Raw genomic sequence first — 21030 nt, forward strand, 5'->3', positions numbered from 1 at the left:
CAGGCCTGATACAGGCCGAGACAGCAGCCCAGTCCGGATCCAGCTGGGAGCTCACGTTCAACGGGATCCCCAGCGAGACCCGCTTTCAACAAGACGAATGACGAGCGCCGAGCTTCAAACTGGGTGCACTCAGCCCAGACATCATTGGGTCCGAGATGAATAAAGAGGTGGCGGCCCCTCGCCGGCTCTTCCCTAATAGGAGGAGCTGCCTTGTGTGACAGCAGCCCATAAATAACCCAGTCACCGTGTCACCGGAAAAGAACACACTCACCTGAGCACAGTCACTCAGTGGCATCATGAGGGAGAGGTTGGACGTTAGAATATGAGGGCCTAGAATGGCAACATGTGTGTGTGAGGGTAGGTCACAGACAGACTATGAGTCTAGAAATGTTCATTTTGATGTCATATATCAGAGAAAAATAATCATATATTTTTAACCAATTTGGGTTAGTTTAAGGGTTAGTTTAAGTCTGTACTGATATGTATTTCCACTGAAATATTTTTGTTTTTATTCTCATTTGGCTCTTCTCCCCAAACCACCTTCTCCTCTCATCGCCTGGCTTTGTCACAGGTGAGCCCGAAAGTGCTCGGAGTTAAGGAAATGGCCAAAAGCCTTTCATTTTTTGTCTTCTCGTGGTGGGAAGGTACGACGTTTGATTATGGCCACTAAAAGGGGCATAAGGGGCAAAGTCATAATATGAGAATAATGTCCATTGTAGAAGAAAATCGTTTTACGCAAGTGATTTTAGGCTACGTGTCATGTTAGAGTGGGAATATCAAAAGATCAGCACTTCCACTTGCATTTAAATGTGGAGGCTCTCGTTAAGTTATGCTTTAGTATTCGTTTCACAGATAACAAATGTTTTGGTGTGTCAGTACCACATTATGAAGTATTGGGACTTTTAAAGAGATTGTGCAAGAAAGTGTGTCTATTCTGAAGACAGAACCACAAGGTTTTCCTGATTAAATTATGACATTATTGTTCCAATATGATGATGATCGTCTTAATTGCGATTTTATTCTGGTAATTCTCTGTATTACCGAAATCTCAGAGAGTACGATGCTGATAAATCTGATGAGTCAAGGATGAAATAAAGTCACTTCTTCATTCAACTGTTCTTTAAATCAATAAAATGGTGTTAAGTGACTGCATATTCTTAATATTTGGTCAGCGCACATTGATACATCGATAGCCACGGTCTTTTTTTTATTTTTTAAAATTAAAATACGTATATACAAAACAATCATGGCATAATATCCATTCGTTTGCAAAGTATTTGCCAGAGGGGAATGGCAAAATAGGTTATTGAGTTATGAAACTAAACTTAAAACCAGATCAATAAAGAAAGATGGAAATCATTAATAGAAGAATAAACAAAAATAAATAAAAACACAAAGGGGAAATACACTGTCATTTCAATTGTCTGAGGCAGTGGGAAGGTCCTTCAGAAGGTCATACAGTATTATTTACATTCATTAAAAAAAAAACAGTTAGGGGGAGATTCCTGGATTCTGTTTTTGTGGATACAAAATTTTGCCCAACAAACAAATTGGTAGCCACAGTTTTGCTGCCACAAAAAAAAAAATAAAAATAAAAACCGTCAGTAGAACGATTCACTCGACGGCGCTTGAGATCACGTGGGCAGCGTGCGTCGTGACGTCACGCGGAAGTCGCTCCAGGCAAGATGGCCGCGTCCTTGGCCGGCGAGTGTTGACTGCGGCGGTGTGTGTCTGACGCGCTCACGGCAGTCGGACGTTCTCTCCCGGCGTGAGCGGCTGACGAGCGACAGCGGAACATGGAGAGGCGGCAGTTCGTCGCCTCCCTGGTGGTAAGACGCTCGTGTGACCTCCCGCACACACTGGCTCTCTGCGGCACCTCGAGATGTAACGCGACTATCACAGATAGAGTAGACCGGAAGTGGGGCTGTGCTCTTCACTAAAGGTTTTACTGCGAGTACTATTTAGGTAAACTGGTCGTTGTGAATGAGCAGATATGTGTATTTTTCTCTATTAAACATAGTGTTATTCATTCGCCATGTCTGTGTCTAAATGTAGTCTGATCTTATGTCTTTTAACTTTTGTATACCTCAACACAGAATATAACTTGCACTATGTTGTTGAGCATAAAGAGAAATAGATTAATGAAAACCTAAGGAGCCTGTTTTTCTGACGGGTGTACAAGACAAGGTGTCCTCAGTTCAATCCAAGTTAGTGCCTCTTTTGAGTGGGAACCACATAGTCTTTTAGGATTTTTATAAAATCATTTGGATTAATTTGTTTGTATGCACCGGCAGAGCCGGCCCTGGCGATGTTGGCGCACTAGGCGGGATTTTTGATCGGCGGCCCCCCACCCCATTACTAATCACCACTTGCAATATAAGAAGTTAAACATTGTACGACATCTAAGCGGTGCAATATATAATAATACAAATATTAGTGATATATAAATTGCGCATAGTAAATAATTCAAGAAACTTCTGAGAACTGTTAATAATTATAAATAATCATTTCATCCTTTTTTCCAACTCATTTCGCGGCTGCAACTCAAAGGCAGACAGTCTTGGATGGTGCATAATAATCTAACATGCATGCATTGGTCACTTGCATCACAACATGACAGCAGATGGAGTTCATCATATTGTCAGATCAGTTCAGAGCTTTGTTTTGCGATTAAAAGTGTTAAAATTTGGTCCCAAAATGCAGACGGCCAGACTCAATCAATGTTTGAACATATTTAATAGTTTTTCAAGCAATAGCGGGTGAAGATGGGGGGTGGCGATGTTGAGCAGTAAGGCAGAGAAGCAGGAGCAAGGCAGAATAAGTTCGGCAATGGTTCCAGGACTTAGACCTGGCACTGCCTGCCTCAGAAACTGAGCCAAATGATCAGAGAAGACAAAATCAGCTTCGGGTAAATCCCTGAACAAGATCTAAACAAAGTCATGAGTGAAACTGTCCGAGTGTGTAACCACGGTCGAGACAAAGCAATCTGGCAAATGTGTCACAGCTTTGATGCAGCAGGAGACAACAAGCATGATCAGGAACTGGTGTGCAGCCCAGCGAGGAACTCAGGAAGACCAGGGATGCGGTCGAAATGTCCTTCTACTACTTGACCTCAGTGGAAAACGTCATGAGGTCAAGGAAAGGTGTAAAGGAGGACTGATAGGCCATAGGAAAAGCCGACAGCGCTGCTCAGAGAATCCGACTCACACACGGTGGATGTTATTGACGTGCGTCTGTCGTGGTGGAGCTACAAATTTCCGAAGATGGACTACAAAAAAACGCAGCGGCTCCATCCCGGATTCTTCAGTGTGTATTACCACCGTGTGACATTACATGTTACGACTTACATGATGACGTGAGTCTCTTCTGGGCCATATTCATACTCTTCTACTTCTTCTACTTTGGATTGAATCGTTCACGTCCGTGCGTGGCGCGTCACGTTAAATATCGCTGCTGCAATGAATTGTGGGGCTTATATATCTCCTTAATCTCACAAAGGAAGCTCCATTGTACCCTATGCTAAAGGAGATAGGAAAGGAAGCAGTGAAGCTCCTTTCCTATGTATTTAGAGAATCCGTACAGCTCTTATCATGGCTGCTGATCAAATACTTCAGGGTCACGTCAAGATAGTAAACTTCCAAAGCCAATTTGACAATTCAACTTCACCCTAGAACTTATAGACAGAGGAGTAGTCAAGTCGGAGCCATGACATAAACTTTATGTCTCCGACGGCCCCCATGGATAACGGCGCCCTTAGCATTTGCCTATACAGCCTATACCCATAGGGCCGGCTCTGTGCACAGGCCTAAGCAGCAGTGTTCAAACATGAGAAATAATGAAGCAGATGTTTGTTTTGCTTGCTCAAATGTGCGCAAACAATGTTCAAAAATGTATGAGGCCTCTTTGGAGTCACTTGAGTGTTAATGGGCCTGCGCTTGAAAATTTTATATTTAATTAATCAAGAAATGGTTTTAGCACAAGTTTTTTGTTTTTAGTGCAGACATGTCATGTCGGGGTCACATTTTGTGCCAACCTCGTGGGAGGCGACACAGCTTTGTTTTCTGAAAGGACCTCATTGTTTTTGTGGCACAGCCCATATCTTGGCTGTTTGTTTGTAAAGTAAAAACAGTGAAGATGCCCCCCCCACACACACACACACACACACACACACACACACACACACACACACACACACACACACACACACACACACACACACACACACACACACACACACACACACACACTCTCTTAAAAATAAACACAGCAACGATGATATGTCAGTGTTGTTCTTATCTCTTTTTGTGCCGGCTAAACAAAAACCAATGAATCTATGTTTAAAAACAAAAAAACCCCATCTGAATGTGCATTGCAGCTCTGTGTCTCACAAAGTGATTGAAATCTCCTCAGGCAGGAGGCTGCGCCGGGATGTGTGTGGACCTGACCCTCTTCCCCCTGGACACCATTAAGACCAGACTGCAGAGTCAGCAAGGCTTCTATAAGGCAGGGGGCTTCAGGGGCATCTACGCCGGGGTCCCATCTGCTGCTGTCGGTTCCTTCCCCAATGGTGAGACACTTTCACTGTGATGTGATGTTTTGATGTGGATTCACTGTTTGTGAAGGTCGCTCTCCCCGACGTACATACACACTGAACAACAACGGTTCCTCTCTGTGTGGGATCATACTGACTCTGAACCCTGCACTGTGCTGATCACAATATCCAGAAAGTAACTGTTTGAGTTGGGTTTTTAGAGCTTCTTTTAGCTTCGACACATTAATATACCTAATGTTGTACTTACTTATCATGCCTCGAGTCATATCACGGTGACGGTGAGTTGAAGTGTAACTTTATTTACTTTTGTTTGTTTGTGGCTGTGGATTGTACATATAAGTTCAATAGTTCACTTTCAAATTCATTTTATTAATTTGCTCTGAGCTTGCCTCCTAAGTAATTTGAAGTAGTGACAAACTTCTACTTTGTATTGTGAGACCATTTTGTTCCTTTTGTATCTTATGAGGAAATGTACCTATAGTGAATTATGATTATAGAAATAACCACGACCTAGATTTTAGTTAACCTATTTGATGACAGAATTTTATCAAGTTTGAATGCACCAATATATGCAACACTGAAGTGTAAGTTTCAAAGCATTATTGCATCTATAAACTAACCTTTTCGATCTACACACTGAAAAAGATCTCAAAGTCACTCTGCCATTTCCATAGTAATTTCAAGCAGATATCTGAATGACAGAAGTGCACATATACACATACATATATTTTTAAGACTCTCTTTGGATTCTACTTGGGTTCCCATAGGGTTCAAAAAGAAGCACTGGTATTTGATAATCAATAGACCGTGTAATCAAAAAGTAATCTGTTGATTGTTTAATGGATAAGTATATATTTTTGTCAGCAATAAAAACTGACAGATGAGATGTTGGAGTTACGTATCGTCAGTTTAAATTTGATTAGTTTGATGCAGTTTGCTCAGTAAAGACTGAACTTTTTCAACATGCACTCTCAAGCACACGCACACACACCCCAGTGTCTCCCCTGTCAGTGGTAGTGAGGGATATTAATTGCTGTATGGTGGTTGACTAATGGGCCTTAAATGATGGTGGTTCTGCTTGGTTTCAGCCGCTGCTTTCTTTGTCACCTACGATTGCACAAAGTCCCTGCTCAGCGCTGGCGGAGCTCTAGCGGCGCCGCACGTGGCACCTGTCACTCACATGCTGGCCGCCTCCCTTGGTGAAATAGTAAGTCTCTCTGTCCATTAGTCTCCCAAGTTTTCTCTCTTCTTGTGGATTTGTGCTTGTGTTTAACTTTTAAGAATGTTTATTGGTTAAATGAATGAAGTCTTGTTGTCTCACACACTTCTTATGCGCATGGTCTTCCCTCTTTGTGTCTCTCCCACCACTGTAACTCCCAAATGAGCCGCATGTTGTGCTCACGTTATTGCCTTTCAGATTTCACACACCACTTTACAAGGGTCCAGCGTGGGGAGGGGGGGTTGGTTATGTGGTCTTGGCTGTAGGCCCCAGGGTCCAGCTGGTTGAGTTAAGGGACAGTCCCAGCATTTCCCCCCACCAGCTGAGTAAATACGATCTCATTACTGCCCATGCTCATCTACTTTCCCAGCTCAGGCCCCCAGACTCTGCCAATTTGGTCCGGGGGAATTTGGACTTGAAAGCAACGAGGAGCAGCACAATTTCCTCAGCCCATCCTCTCCCTATCACTCGCAGTGAACCACGGAATCTGAGCCATATTGGGCCCCTTGGTGGGTCACGCTTTGCGTAAAGGGGGGTAGAAGGATTGGGGATATGGAAAAAGGGAACACCCCTCACCACCCCTGCTATTCCATCACAGCATCCTGGGTTTTCAGTATTCATGGCTTTTGGATGGATGTGAAATGGAATTGTTCCACATGGGAGGGTTTTCACTGTGCGTTGGGTTCATCTGCGTCTTGGTGTGTCACAGTGTTGAAGAATGTTACTCTTTAGATTAGCACAAAATTCAATAAGCCTCGCATTTGTCCTTTACATGTCACAATCAACGTGGCAATTACTGCGGAGACTTTGAGAATTTAACGCAGTCTGCACATTTTCTAACTTTTTGTCTACGGCACAGTGCAGACGAGTGTGAAAGGCAAGGCTGAGGTTACGGCTGCCTTCAACCCTGTTCCTGCTGTTCTGGATTTGAGCACATCAAATGCACAAATCCGGGGAGAAAAGCTGAGCAGAGGGCGGTGCCCCTCTGTACTCCGGATACGTCTTGTTCAAAGAGCTTAATCACGAGGCTTAGCCATGAAAGGTCTACCCTACTGCTGCCCCGAGTTGTATGCAAAGGCCCTAAAATGCCTGCGCCATGATGCAACTGCTGTCACATATGGTTCTGCATCTCCTCGCTCACTGCTAATGACTTTAATTAAAAATGATTGCACTTAGGCTTGAACTGAGGTGGTTGACAGCCAGAGGAGGTTAGGTGCAATAGATCTATTATGTCTGGTGCCGGAGCAATCTGTCGATGAATCGATTAGCAGATCGACAGCGAATTAATTGAATCGATTTCGATAATTGACTGATTGTTAAAGTTGTTTATCAAGCAAAACTGTCAAGAGTTTGCAGGTTCTAGCCGCTTAAATGTGAAGATCTGTGGCTTTTTAGAACGATATACCTTTTGGTTTTGGTAATTTTGTATTTTTAGTTTGGTCTTTGTAGGCTTCATCAAAATCCTGAAAAACATTTCGAGCGATGTGTGATGATTAATAGAAGTTAGATAGAAGAATAGAAGCATGTTAATGCTCAACACTTCGGTGTGTCGAGAACTCATCAGACTCTATCTGGTTCCTGTTCAGCAAAGTGTGTGTATCCTCAAGGTTTAAGCCACCATTATTCCTCTAAGTTGGCTCAGAGCTAAAATAGCATCTTCTGCATCTTTTTTGAGATACCTTAGCACAGAATATGAAATCATGTTAGCGGGTGAAGTTCTCTCCTCGGGCCTTCCTCAGTCCAAATCTGAATTATTCAGCACAGATCACATTGACACCAACATGAATATACTGTAGACTCCGACAGATTTTCATTAGCATTATGTTTATAGTTCTGTTCTGCCAGTGTTGGACAGCGCTGCTTGTTTTCAGTGTGTTGCTCTGCCGCTCTTCCTCCTGCTTGTCTTGCTCTTTGCCGGGAGCAGCTGGTTGCTGGCAGGTTTTGACACACGGGAACTTAAAGAAGAAAAAGACGAAGAAGAAGAAGCAGCAGCAACCTTTATTCGGCCCGTGTCTGTCTTCGCCTTTCCACCCCTTCATCAGCCCAGGATTGTTTCCCCAGGAGCCCATTTACTTGTGTTTTACCAACTGTTTCCACTCTGCAACGTTCACAACAGAAGCTTTATGGGACTTATTGCTTTGCTAATCCCATCCGCAAGCCTCTCTCTGTGGATGATGTGCTCGACTTGGCACTAACTTACTAGATGTAGACTCCATTCAAAGCCTATTATGATTGTACCAGAGGGAGTTGTAGCTCCGAATTTATTCTGCATAAAGTATGAGATGGGAATTGTAAGGGGGGAAAAAAACAGAGCGCAGTTATACACACTAAAATTGAAGCAATCTTCATCTTTATAGTCGAGCCCCCGGTCTAACAGATGTCCATCGATGGGAATGGGGCGGTGGTGGTCGGGCCTATACAGCAACAGCAAGCCTCATCAAGGAGTTACATACTAACGCACAGGTATCATTATTTTGTGAATGAATTTAAAGATCTTGATTTTTTCCTTAGAATTAGAACCCCACCGATATATCGATTTGCCAATTATATTGGTCGATATTAGCCTCTCACAGACATATCGGTATCGGCCGATATGTTTAGGGCCCAACCGATATATTGGTCCGGCTAAAATGTACATTTTACGTAAAATAATGTAAATTAATGATTAAATTGCTTTCTTAATTCAAGTTCTATACATTTGGTTGTATTTGTATTTTTTTTATTAGTAATTTATAATAAAGTTTATGGTTAAACTAAAATATCAAGTCTCGATTACATTTCTGTCATAAAAGTTTGATCACGAAATCTTAGGAATAATTGACAGATTCAAATATACATATATCGGCCGATGTATCGGAAATCTTGTACTCCCAAAAATCCATATTGATCGGGCTCTAGGTTGATATTCGACCAGAGCCCGATGAACCCTGACGGATCGAGGTTTGGTTTGGGTTTTGGATCTGGCTCAGTCACGTTAGCCAAATAAATCGACAGCAAATATTTGACAATTGAGTGTTAAAAACCTTCTACACATAGCCTTTATAAAACAATGCTGTTTGTCAGGTCATTTACAAGTTTCCCACACGTGTAAAATCAGAGCAAACGGGCCGGCTGCGACCACGGCAACAACAGCTGCATGACATTAACTTAGTGCTTCAGATTCGTTAATCGGGTTCAGGTAAGCCTCGGTTTCTACTCCCTCTGATTCAGGTTTGGTCAGAAGTATTTATCCCGAGCTTGAGCCGCAGGTGAGTAGATACATGGCAGAAATTGACTAGAGCTTTTGGATGGTGGTCTTCAAATGTTATGACAAATAATGCCGTCTCTTGTATTGACCGACTCAGTGCCAGGCTCAACTTGTGCAACAGAGGCAGGACGTACAGAGACGCCCGAGGACGGTCAGAAGTTGGGAACTAACAAAGAGAGTCAAGACAATGAGAGAAAAGTGTCCCGGTGTTTGTGTGACTGCGGCGGCTGCGGGATGCTCCCATAAAGAATGTGTAAGCTGATGGCGTCTGTCAGGCTCTAGCAGGCTGTTATCCAGCCATTAAACCAGATTTATCTTCATTCCCATTCGCTCGACGTCTGCCCTGAAAGCTCATTTGTCAAGGCCAGGCGGCGGGCTCCCCCCCACCCCCCCCGACCCCCTCCCTCACCACCACACGTCTGTGGGAGGATGTACTGGAAAATACAGTGTGACATGACAAGATAGGGGGACAGAGAAAGGAGGTAGGGGTTGGGGGGGCATCTTTTCGGGGGGGGGGGGGTGAAACTGGCAGCCACTCAACTTGGCACCGAGAAATAATCCATGCATTGCCTTTGAGCAGCGCCACGCTCTGTGATTTATTGGCTGTTGTTTCAAAGTTGGAGCCACTCGGCATCCTCCTCTCTTCCCCTTTTTCTTCGTGACCTTTTTTCTTCCCTGCTTCTCTCTTTGCCGTCCCATATTTCAGCCTCGGTGACATGATGCATCTCTGCGAACGGGCTTATGTTCAAAAACCCAGAAGAGTCACGGGACTTTGGTGTTGATGCACATTGTGGTACCCGCTGTGTTTCAAAGGGAGGGGCGCGGATTTTGTTGTCGACACAGGCTTCACTGTGCCACTGATTTAGAATGTGATGATTTTTTTTTGAAGTTGGGTTCTTGTATTGAGTTAAGTAACTCTTTAAGTCAGTTCAGCAAGAGATTAAGTTGTTTAACAAACCTTTCAGCTGGAGTTAATTTGCCTGCTGGATTGTGCATTGTTAAAGTCAGATTACAGTTGTGGATAAAGACATAAAGACAAATAAAGTTCTGCTCAGTCACTTTTCTCAAGAAAATTGCACAGCTTCTTTCTGTGTGTGACTGCAGAACTTCCTCTTTGGCTGGTGAACGTGGTAAATAATAATGACGAGGTCCAAATCAGTTGTTGCAGCCCGTATGTTTTCCTCACCTTTTGTCTCTCCGTGGTGCTAAATGGTAATCCCTCCGACTGCTGTGTGCTGCTGGCCATTGGGTGTGTACAAAGAGGGATGGTGTGAAGGAGCGGTGGACAGAGGGATGTAATGACTCAATCTGCAGATTGATTTGCTGGCTGTGCCGATAATGTGCTCTGAGTCTCCGCTTATTTCCCAATTCTTACCGTTGTGCGCCAATGATTGAGCACCGGCTTCTTACCTTGTTGTTTGGCGAGGCAGCGCTGGAAAATTGAAAACACGCTCTGTCATTCGGATTAACAGCGGCAGGCCAAGGGAAACCGGAAGGCTCCAATCACAGGCGGACAGTCTCCTAATTAATGCTGCTTGATGAATCCAACAGCTTGTAAATAAAGATGAATGGTTAGCGGGAATTTGAAAACGCCTGCCAATGGGTTTATAATAAGTCTACAAGCCAGAGGAAAAGAATTGCGAATGAAGGTCAAGCAAAGGAGGTGAAGAAACAGACGTCCGTCTTCCTGACAGCCCCTCTCTAAATGTGAGGTAACAAGGCTGACTTCTAATGAGGGACACCTTCCTGAATCTTGTATTCTCTCTGAGATCTGAAATACTGGCCTCAGAGGCTTCACACTATCTCCTCTCCGCTCCACATCCCTCTCCCCCAGCCCTTGGTGTGCAAATTACTCCCAAATAAACAATGTCCCTAATTTATTTGGTGTAATCTCGGCCCCACTCTGCCTTCCCCCTCTGTTGTGACAAGAGAGGAAAGGCTGTCTCCACTCCATGCCCTCCATCCAATTACGTCAGTAATTACTTGTCATAGCCACTTTCGTTCTGTTTAGCCGCCTTATTCTGGCTCCTTTGGAGAATTGGTTTCGGGGAAACATGATGTACAATGTATTATAAACGGTAACCTGACCAAAGGGAGGGCAAATGAGATCTCTGAGATGGATACAGCCAGCTTCGTTACCACAGGGAGGGGGATGCAGGTGGACGTGTTGCCACTTGGTGGTGCTGTTGTACCGCAGTTTGGCTACAGCTGGAACGTGATCACACTCGCCCCCGAAACACACATGACAGTTGCGAATGAGGTTTATTTGCTCACTGTTTTTCGAAAAGCAGGGATCTGCATATACCTGCAGCAAAAGCAAGAAAAAATTGAACCAAATAATAATTGACAGTCCGTAGGATTTTTACAGATACAGAGCGAAACGTTTTCCTGTCGATGTTGACAGGTCATGTCGGCTCAGTCTATGATTTCACTTGACTTATCCTCTCTCCTTTGTGCTTCACAAATATTCACTTCCGTGGTGTCGGGCAGAGGAGCCGACGGAGGCAAGCTGCTGACAGAAATGAGCTCTCCTCTCCTCTCCCCTCGCCGAGCAGAGCGGAGGAGCCTCATGCTCCGGGGCCCGTCTCCTCTAAAGCTTCTGCCGGGGCAAAACAGATAAAGCCAACCCCATCCTCCTCCCTGCTTCACGTTGGTGTGGCGAGGGTGGCACCTGCAGACTGGCATCTGTATGACTCGGCGGGGGGGGGGGTTGGCTCACCAATCGTTCTGTAAGCTTGCTTGCTGTTAGCCGGTATTTCCGCTCTGATGCAGGATAAATGGGAAATCGAGTCGCCAGGTGGGCAGCTGTGCCTGCCTGCCTGCCTTTAGGGCGTTGAGAGTTATGAAGCATTAATATTCATGTCTATCTTCAGCAGATGTTGGCAGTCCATATTTTTGTTGATGTATGATGGATGGGTTGTAACTTGTGGCGGGGGGAATCTGTCGACTGAGACGTGGATGTGTCATATTTGATGGAAGTGCATGATGTCAGCCTGATGACTGCAACTGGCCCCTTCCTCTCTGACTTTGTTAATTGGCTCAGTTGCACACTAACTAAAGCACTTGTTAGCCCGTCAGTTTGATGTGATTGCTCTCATGGCCACCTGGTACACAGCAAAAACATACTATCACGTAAAGCAACAGCGAGCCTAATTGGAGTGGTGCTCGGGGTGGCGAGGAGTCTCTCTGCTCACACACCGACCTGCAGTTAAGCACGATATCAAAATATTGCCTTAAGAAGCAAATACAGAACTGTAGATTGAGATTGTAGGTATGTGGTTGGTTTGTTTAACTCATGTTCTCTCCATCCTGTAGGTGGCGTGTCTCATCCGGGTCCCCACAGAGGTGATCAAACAGAGAACCCAGGCTTCTCCCTCATCCACCACCTACCACATACTGCTGGCCACGCTCAGAGAAGAGGTAAACGGCAATCAATGCCACTTTCTCAAAGGATCATTGTGCTTTAATGCATCTTTGATCTAGGTCTTGGCCGATAAATCCCACTGGTGATAATAGCACCACTGTTGGGGCAAGAGGTAGTCGGATGGATCTTACACAGGCCCCTGACACAAGATACAATTTCTTAGTTACGCTCAAAAAGAAAGGAAAATAGTTAATACGACATCTGACCGCAGCTGAAAGCCAAGGTATTATCGCTCTTCTGCACAGCGAGGCTCGAGGCTCACACGGTGAACACTGTTGCACACTCTTTCCTGTGAGACGTACTATGATCTGCACTTGGTTTTCTGCTTTGAAAACTGTTTTGAATAATTGTCAGATGCAGCCGCAACAAGTCTGAAGTCAGGAGAGCGTTGGGGAAGACGGTTTCACATGAAATGTGTAAAATGTCATCGTGAACAATACAAGAAGCCCCAGAGAAACCAGAATTATTCTTCCATCCTAAATTTTGCTTTCACATAACACAAAACGTTTGACCTGGTGATTTTGTTGTCGAACCTTGTTTTGCTTTTCTCTGTACAGGGAGTTCGAGGATTGTACAGAGGATATGGGAGTACAGTCGTCAGAGAGGTAGGATTCATTCCAATGGCATTTTTCTCTCTTGCCTTTCACTCACTTGTGATAATGATCACAACCAGTAATATCTGTTCCAAAGCAGATTGCACACACGTTATATCTGCCTGCGTGTAAGTTTAGTTCCAGTCAACTGTGAAGGACATCATACAAATTCTATTGAAATCAATTTCTAGAGTTTATACTGAAGACAACTACTTGACTCCTCGAAGGCTCTGAAGTGAATTCTTTTTGATAGACCGGATGAATATTTAGGCTTTCCTCTCTTCTGACTGAAGACATTTTAATTTCTCTTGGGCTTTATTGAAGTGGGAAATATTGATTTACATTTTTCTCTCCCCCCTCCCACTTTAATCTCATTCAATTACTCGTTGGAGACACTCTCGCTCCCATCAGATTAATTAATGCAATTAGTTGAGTTATAAATGCAAAACAAAACATGGATAAATGAGCATTGTGCTGCACTCCCTTGATGGCCGCTCACCTTTTTGTATTAGAAACGGCGCACGGGTTCTTTGATTCATGATCTTCTGTTTAATTGCACCTGCACTGCGTGATAACACATAATAATTGGAGTGAAAGCTGTATAGATCTCTTACTTGTAGCTCCCACCCCCCCTTGCCTGCTAAGATTCAATAGAACTTGAAAAAGAAAATGAGAAAGGCAGACGGAGAGGGAGAAAGGACTATATGAAGGTGACACTTGTCTTTCCATCCTGTTTTTTAGGGAGGTGGGAGCAGGTGTAATCTAGTCCCCGCTGCTGTGCTAGCCTGTACTTATTTTCTGCCTCACTAAACTGATGTTATTCACACAAATTCCATCTGGACTGCCAGGGAAAAAAGGACAACAAGACACTGTGATTTCTCTGAGGGGCTCTGAATAAATGAATACATTTGGAGGCTGGCGCACGGCCTGTATGCATACTAACACCGGCAGATGAAACGCAACGTTGGTGGCAGGGATTTTCGGAGCGCAGACACGGCAGAGGATGCTCTGCAGTGACGTGTGTCAACAAGGCAATTCATTTTCTCTCGGCCCGCATCGCTCTCCGCCATCCTATCTCCCTCCTCTGGCAAAGTGACCCTGTCACGATAAGTTTGTTTAGGTGGCATGGCCCCCCCCCACCCCACCCCGCCCCTCCTTAGCTGGCAGACTAATCGGGGTCCTCTCTTCATTAGGCAGCCTTTCTGGTGGGCGGGGTTTCACAAGTGGGGACGCCGGTCTGGAGTTGGAAGGTGGAGTGGAGTTGTGACTAATTTGGCGATCCAGTATGTTAAATAACGCAGCACAACCCTGAAAAGCACCAAACTTTAATTTAAAATCTCTGATAGGCCTATTGACTAATATTTTACTTTGACAAGTTTTCGGCCAAGTCAGCACCTTTTTTAGGTTCCAACTGAATGGAGCTTGAAATAAGTGCGATTCCGATTGTGATGCATGAATTTGTGCTGTGAAAAATGAATTTATTCCTAAAAAAAGTGTGTAATCATTAACATCAGCAAGACTTTGTTCAGGAGATATGAGTTCCAGATAAGAGCTGTAGGTGTTGTCTGCATATAAACTTGTATTCAGTGTATAAAAATGTACAAGGCCTTTTTTTAATCAATACTCAAATTATGTTTCATCATGTAACGATGTCGGTCATTTCGTCTCCAAATTCCAAGCTGTAAGCACATTCCTTACTTCTCTTTGTTCATAGTACCACCTGTCACCACTAGATGGCATGCTTAGTTTAATACTGTGTCAGATATCTGCTCCTCATTTTTCCCTCCTCTCCCCACTCTTTACTACAATCCCCCACTGCGCCCCCCCCCCCCCCCCCGCTTCCCCATAACACCAATCCAGTTCCATGACATTTATGAGCTGCAGTCTCGACGGTGAAAATTATGATTTTTTTTTTCTTTTTTAATGGCAAGCCCTTTACTTTTCTGATCAAAATTGCTGTGAGCTGGTCTCAGATTTGATCTAAATTGCTCCAATTTGAGTTTGAGTAATGAGCCCGAGATGGGTTATTAGATAGTAATTTATTAAATGTGCTGAGGTGTGGGGACTGGGGAGGGGGAGGTGTAAGTGAAGCTGACAGACTTTGAATCTTTCGACTCGGGCACCTGGAACCTCATCTGATTGACTTACATACGGCCACGCTGCGTGTCCCTCCCACTCCTGTGCTCTTTCACCTACTCAGGCTACAAGCCACTTAATGTGAATCCACTTTATACACACTGAGGTGATCACAGACGAGAAAGAGAGGAAGGAACCGAGCTAAGTGACAGAGTGAACAGTCCATTGCCTTTACTGGCGTTTATATATATATATGTTATTATTATTAATATTTTCAAATGAAGCCAGCCTCTGAATCCGTCTCTGAGCCTCCCCACCCTGGCAGCTGCAACCTGACCATCTGAGGTAGAGAATCTGGTTTATGAAACACCACTCAATCCAGACTCCTCCCACACCTCTGCTTCCTCTCTATCCTTCTCCCCTTCAATCCTTCACAGATCCCCTCTACACTTCCTCCATGGAGGTTATGGCCGTGAGCAAAGACTCGCTGACTTAGATTTAAACTGGTTCCAACAGGTCAAATTACATCAATCCAACTCTAGGATTTCTAGAGTTTCTAGGCCTGTCTTAAGACTGTAAGATTTTACAGATCAATTCCACCACAAAGCCCCAGAACCTGATTGATATTTTTCCAAAATCCTCATTTGCTTGACGTGAATGTGTCCTGCGATCTCTTGCTAATTAAATTAGCCTAATTTTTACTGCAGCTTTGACTACTCAATCATGATTGGACTCAAATGTGACACTGGCAGTTGGAAGACAATGAAGTAGGTGCAATGTGTAATATGTTCAAAATATGCAATTGCCCTATATTTAATAGAATAATAATGTCCTCATTTACATAGTGTAGTGTTAATGAATTGTGAAATGAAAAATGTTTGTTAGGTTAGTAAAGTAATAAAAGCTCAACAGGCAGCCGTGGCAGTGGGTTGGGGTAACGCAGTTGAGCAACAAAATATTTGGCACTGAAAAAACAACAACCGTCAAAATAGCTGCTGACCAATTATCTTTCAGTTGACTAATTAACCAATTGATTAATTATTTCAGCACACACCAGCCCCCACCACGTTCTCTGTATCCTTTACTCACAGAAATATTTAGGCGTAATGTTTAAGATTTATGTATTTTAATTGCGTATAAAATTTCCATCCAGATTTAACATAAACAAACAAATAATAATAAATAAACTAATAAGCCTAATATAGTGCATATTTGCTTGTCAATCATTAATTAAAGAAGTAAGACTGAAATGTATGCTATAGTTCTAATAAGTCCAATGTGTTTTAGATACACAATAACCAGATCTATACATTTATAATCAATAAATCCAATTTGCTGTGAAACCAGTAAAGAACCAGCTTCATGTAGTCAATATTTATAAAGTCTCTTTGTTTGAAATCACATCAAGTCTATTGTTTTTTTTAATTTTAAATCAAGTGGATGGAAATTTTATTTGCAATTAAAATACATAAATCTTCAATTTGGCCTACATATTTGCGTGAGCGTTGCAGGGCCCTGTGGCTCCTCGGGGCCCGTGTCTAACCTCCCTCCAGTGTGCTTGGGACTGTTTGTTGTTGAACCTCCTGCTCAGCCTCAGTCACACTGGATTCAGTTTTAGAAGGTGGAACTCTGCATGCTAATGTGCACGGTATGTGAAATCACAACCGTGTCCCGACAGCTCCGTTGTTGCGGTGTAGACACGTGAGTTATGATTGTTCGCTCGAAGTAGTGAGGGAGTTCTGCTCTCTCTGCTGGGACGCAGAGGTTGAAACCGTATCAACAAGCATGCAGCTGAGCAGAGCTGACCCCTCCGTGGCCCTTTAGTTTTGGGTTTTTTTTGGGAAAGGAGCCACTTTTCACTGTCTGTGATGCAGGTTCAAAAGGGAGAGGTGAGGGGAATCTCTCATATCCTGCCCGTGTGCACGCTGATCCACAGAGGCTTGTGTTTATACACCCTCATATGACTAAGGGCGAGCAGAGGAGAGACGGAGCAGAGAGAAGGACGAGAGCGAGGGCGAGGGAAGCAAAAGGTTTTTATTTTCCTCCACATATGTAAAGGCAGCATTTGTGGGACGCGTGTGAAGGGAGCAGAGGTTTCCTCCTGCTTTGTGATTGGAAATGGGCCCTGACAGAGCAGCTGCCGATAGTGTGTAGAGACAGACAGCAAAACAAGTCTTCTAAAAGACTTAGACACCTTTGAAATAACAAGGCCGGTTTAAACACAATGGAAAATAATACAAGATTTCACTGGAAAAAGGGGATAAGGAAAATATTAAACTGTTCATTGAAAATGTATTACGATACCTTCCAATGGAATGACTGTGCACTTATATTGTGCCTGTTTCATTTTAGACCGTTAGTATGAGCCATTTTCAATTTGTAGCTGTTTGCAAAGACACAGTCTCCGAATACGATTCTTATCTGCCTCTGAGAGCCAGTAGAGTAGAATAACTGCCAAATGAAACTTGGCTCTATTGGTTTCAAACGAAGAGGAATGTTTTGAAGAATGTGAGCTACTGGTGCTACCTTATCTGTTTACACTGTGATCAACGAGTAGCCTCCGAAGACTGAAAAACCTGTTGACCTCTGCAGATTTGACCCTTGACATTACTTGACCCTTAGATGGTGTGTGTGTGTGTGTGTGTGTGTGTGTGTGTGTGTGTGTGTGTGTGTGTGTGTGTGTGTGTGTGTGTGTGTGTGTGTGTGTGTGTGTGTGTGTGTGTGTGTGTGTGTGTGCGCGTCTGTGTGTGCGCGCAATCTAGGTATTCTTAATGTATTGAGGGATATGGTTATATCTGCCATTTAATCACCACAGTGTACATCCATACTGTTCAAACTGCACAGCCTTACAGATTTACATAAGCTGTAGGGTAAAGTGTGTAGGGAGCTACGCTACCACCAACAGCAGACTAACTTTGTAGCACAGAGTGGAAATGGAGGAAAACAGCCTTATTCATGGAATTTTTCAAGCAAAATTTCTGATAAATTCCAAGTTATAGCTTCTCAGTTGTGAGTATTAGTTGATTTCCCCTTTATAACATTGTGAGGTCATATCTTTTTAGGTTTCAGACTCTTGTGCGTACGAAACATTTGAAGACGTCACTTTGAACTCTGCTGCCTGACATTGCATAGGCCAAACAATAAATGGCAGGTGAATGAATAATAAAGATGATTGTAAAATAAATAACTGTTATAGCCTTCACAAGGGAATCTGGAGTTCATCTCCGCTGCAGAAGAGGAAGCATGAAAGCACCATGCATTGGGTTTGTGATTTGAACCTATGACTTTTTTGTTGTTATAACACAACTGCTGGCCATTTTACAAGGACAAGCAGTTGGCTCTCTTTCTTTTTGAGACTAGTCTTGTGTTACATAAAGTGTCCACGTGAAAGACAATCGTGTCCACTAAGAGAAGAACCAGAAAGGTGGATGGTAATAGCTTGTTTGGGGCTTACCTTCAGCCTTACTTTCAGCAGCCAGCTGAAACGGATCCCCGCTAAGCGGCCAAGCAAAATAGCACAGGTTGTTTTGTCGTTATGGTCGGTCACAAGCGAAGCAACATGGAGGTAGGCGGCTGAGCAGCTCTCAACAAGAAAAGGAAGACGGCAGACGGGTGCAGCAGCTGAACTTAAGAGTCTCAGCACGCTGCTTTGCACAAACCCTTAATACACCTGTTCCTTGAGTCGGTCGATGAGATCTGACAAGTGCCAGCCAGCCAATGGAAAGAGGGGGATGGTTATTGATAACATCAATCTACTACTCCACCTAACACTTAGGTGGAAATGTTTAAGATTCTTGCGCTGGAATTCAAAGACGGCCAACAATAGCTGCAAACAAAAGTGTATTAGGCAACTTATTATTTTTGCTGGTAAAAAAAAAAATGCTTGACTGGTGCATTTTTTTTATTTTTCATCCACCAGCCACCCGGTGGAAAAAGTTAATTCCAGACCCTGACTAAATCGAGGACGCAGCCTGATGTGTCTATTCATATTGTGAGCGGTAACAGTTTTCACATCTGTGAGGAATCTGTCTACCTGCCTGAGTAATGGAATATGAGAGTTGAACGGTGTTCCTGTCGGAGTTGTTTGCAGGTCGAGCTGACCCATGTTAAAAAGAGTGTTGGCCGGCTCCAGCCACGGGGAACAATTCCTCTTTTGTCACCGGATGAGCTCTATCACTTTACCACACGTGTCACTCCGGGGACTGATGGTTTACTCCCGACCTTACTCTCTATAATGGATTGATGGCCTCCTGGTCACAGTGACTGGCCGCACCTGTCGTTCACATCAACGCAGTTGAGTGAACGCAATTGTGTCGTCACATTTTTAGTTTTCTGCGCCTCATCATACGTCCATGCTCGCCAGTGCATTCAGAGCAATCTATCCCCCTCGTATATCTCGTCCCGTCGGGGTGCACATTGACAAGAGGACCCGGGCTGCAGATCTGGCAAAACTTCAGTAACCTTCCTTAGATCAACATGTGGTCTTATTGATGAGTTCTACAGTCGGACGGGCTCGAGGAGTGAGCTGCCATGCTGTCTGAGCCCCACGTAGACAGTTCAGGGGCGTCTGTGTTTTCCCTGCTGAGGATGATGCATCGGAAGCCTGTGCCACTGAGACCCATGGATCACACACTAATGTTGAGTACGTTTGTCCCCACCGAGCTATTCGATCCACTCAAAAATCCATCATTGTGGATATAACTCGTAATGCAGGGATTCTCTGTGATTTTCTGTGCAGAGACTTATTACCGATATCGACTGCCAGGAAAGCTTTTCAGGAAAAAGACAGTTGTTTTTGATAGCTCAAGTTGTTTTTATGCTTCTCCTCTCTGCTAAATATATATATATATATATATAGAAAATTTCAGACTAAAAACTAGGAGAGCGCATACTTTAAATCTGCTAGATCTGAAATCGCACACACTCTATTTTTTTCATCAAGATCCTTGCATTATTCCTCCAATGTTAAAGAAAGTGATATAACATTTCCTGTATCTGCGCCTCCATCCCAAAATTGAATGGCTGCTTCTTTGTTGTCCCATCCTTCCACCAAGTGTCATGTAAATCTGTTCAGTAGTTTTTGTGTTATCCCGCTGACGAACAAACCAACCAACCAAACAACAAACAAACAAAAAGCCTTGGCAAACGTTACCTATCAGTAATTGGGCAATTTGGACAGTTTTTTTCCCCAATTGGGAAAATGTTTAGGTCAGTGGTTAAGGGTTACAGTTAGGGTTATGGTTGGGCAAGTAGTGGTTATGGTCAGGGTGAATCTCCAGGAAATAAATGTAAGTCTCCAAACATGACCTACGACTTTGTGCGTGCGTGCGTGCGTGCGTGCGTGAGTGAGTGCGGTATTCATGACCACAGTGGCCATGTTAATGTGTGTGTTTCTCAGGGATTCGGGGCTATGTTTGCTTCCCACAACTTTACGCATGTTTGTCTCAACCCAAGCAGAAAAACGTTGGTGATCCACATGTGTTTCTAATAGCACGCAGCCAAGGGAGGGGGGGGGGGGTTTGCAGACATGGGAGGGAGGGATGGAAAAGGGACAGCGGTGGTTTGGATGTCATGCTGAAGGAAATGAGTGTCAAGACCGTGCTCCTGCATGTTGGAATGTGTTGTCAGCACACAAGATTGAGAGTGATGCGTTATTCCCCAGGCTGCAGCACTTGCAATGCAGATTCAGTTTGAATTGGACACCTGCTCCTCTTGAGTTTAGCAGACATTAAAGTGACATAATACCTTGATGGCCTAATTACAGTACAACCCATCGGGCCCGTTCTTAAGTCACTGAAAGAAACCTTTGCGTGAGTTAACACTTCGGTCAGACACATGGTAAACAGTCATGTAGTCACTATCATCCATTTGCACACACATTCGTACGGCGCTTCTATGTTTATTGCTTCTCGTTCACTC

The 21030-nt window shown here is 43.9% G+C and overlaps 1 protein-coding gene across 3 annotated transcripts in view; it reads left to right on the top strand.

The window, feature by feature from the left end:
• Window positions 1-1651: 1651 nt before the first annotated feature.
• slc25a26 (solute carrier family 25 member 26) overlaps window positions 1652-21030 on the top strand; it is a 51049-nt gene continuing 31670 nt past the window's right edge. Inside the window, exons 1-5 of one of the 3 annotated variants that reach the window (XM_035632982.2) lie at window positions 1652-1829; window positions 4411-4567; window positions 5641-5759; window positions 12334-12438; window positions 13000-13047. In XM_035632982.2, coding sequence (XP_035488875.1) covers window positions 1797-1829; window positions 4411-4567; window positions 5641-5759; window positions 12334-12438; window positions 13000-13047 — 462 coding nt within the window. In that variant the 5' untranslated portion in view covers window positions 1652-1796. The remainder of the gene's footprint in view (window positions 1830-4410; window positions 4568-5640; window positions 5760-12333; window positions 12439-12999; window positions 13048-21030) is intronic. The other 2 variants (XR_007030832.1, XM_035632979.2) reach the window with 2 other exon arrangements.

This window comes from Scophthalmus maximus, chromosome 6 (assembly GCF_022379125.1).
Source record: "Scophthalmus maximus strain ysfricsl-2021 chromosome 6, ASM2237912v1, whole genome shotgun sequence".
Classification (NCBI taxonomy): Eukaryota; Metazoa; Chordata; class Actinopteri; order Pleuronectiformes; family Scophthalmidae; genus Scophthalmus; species Scophthalmus maximus.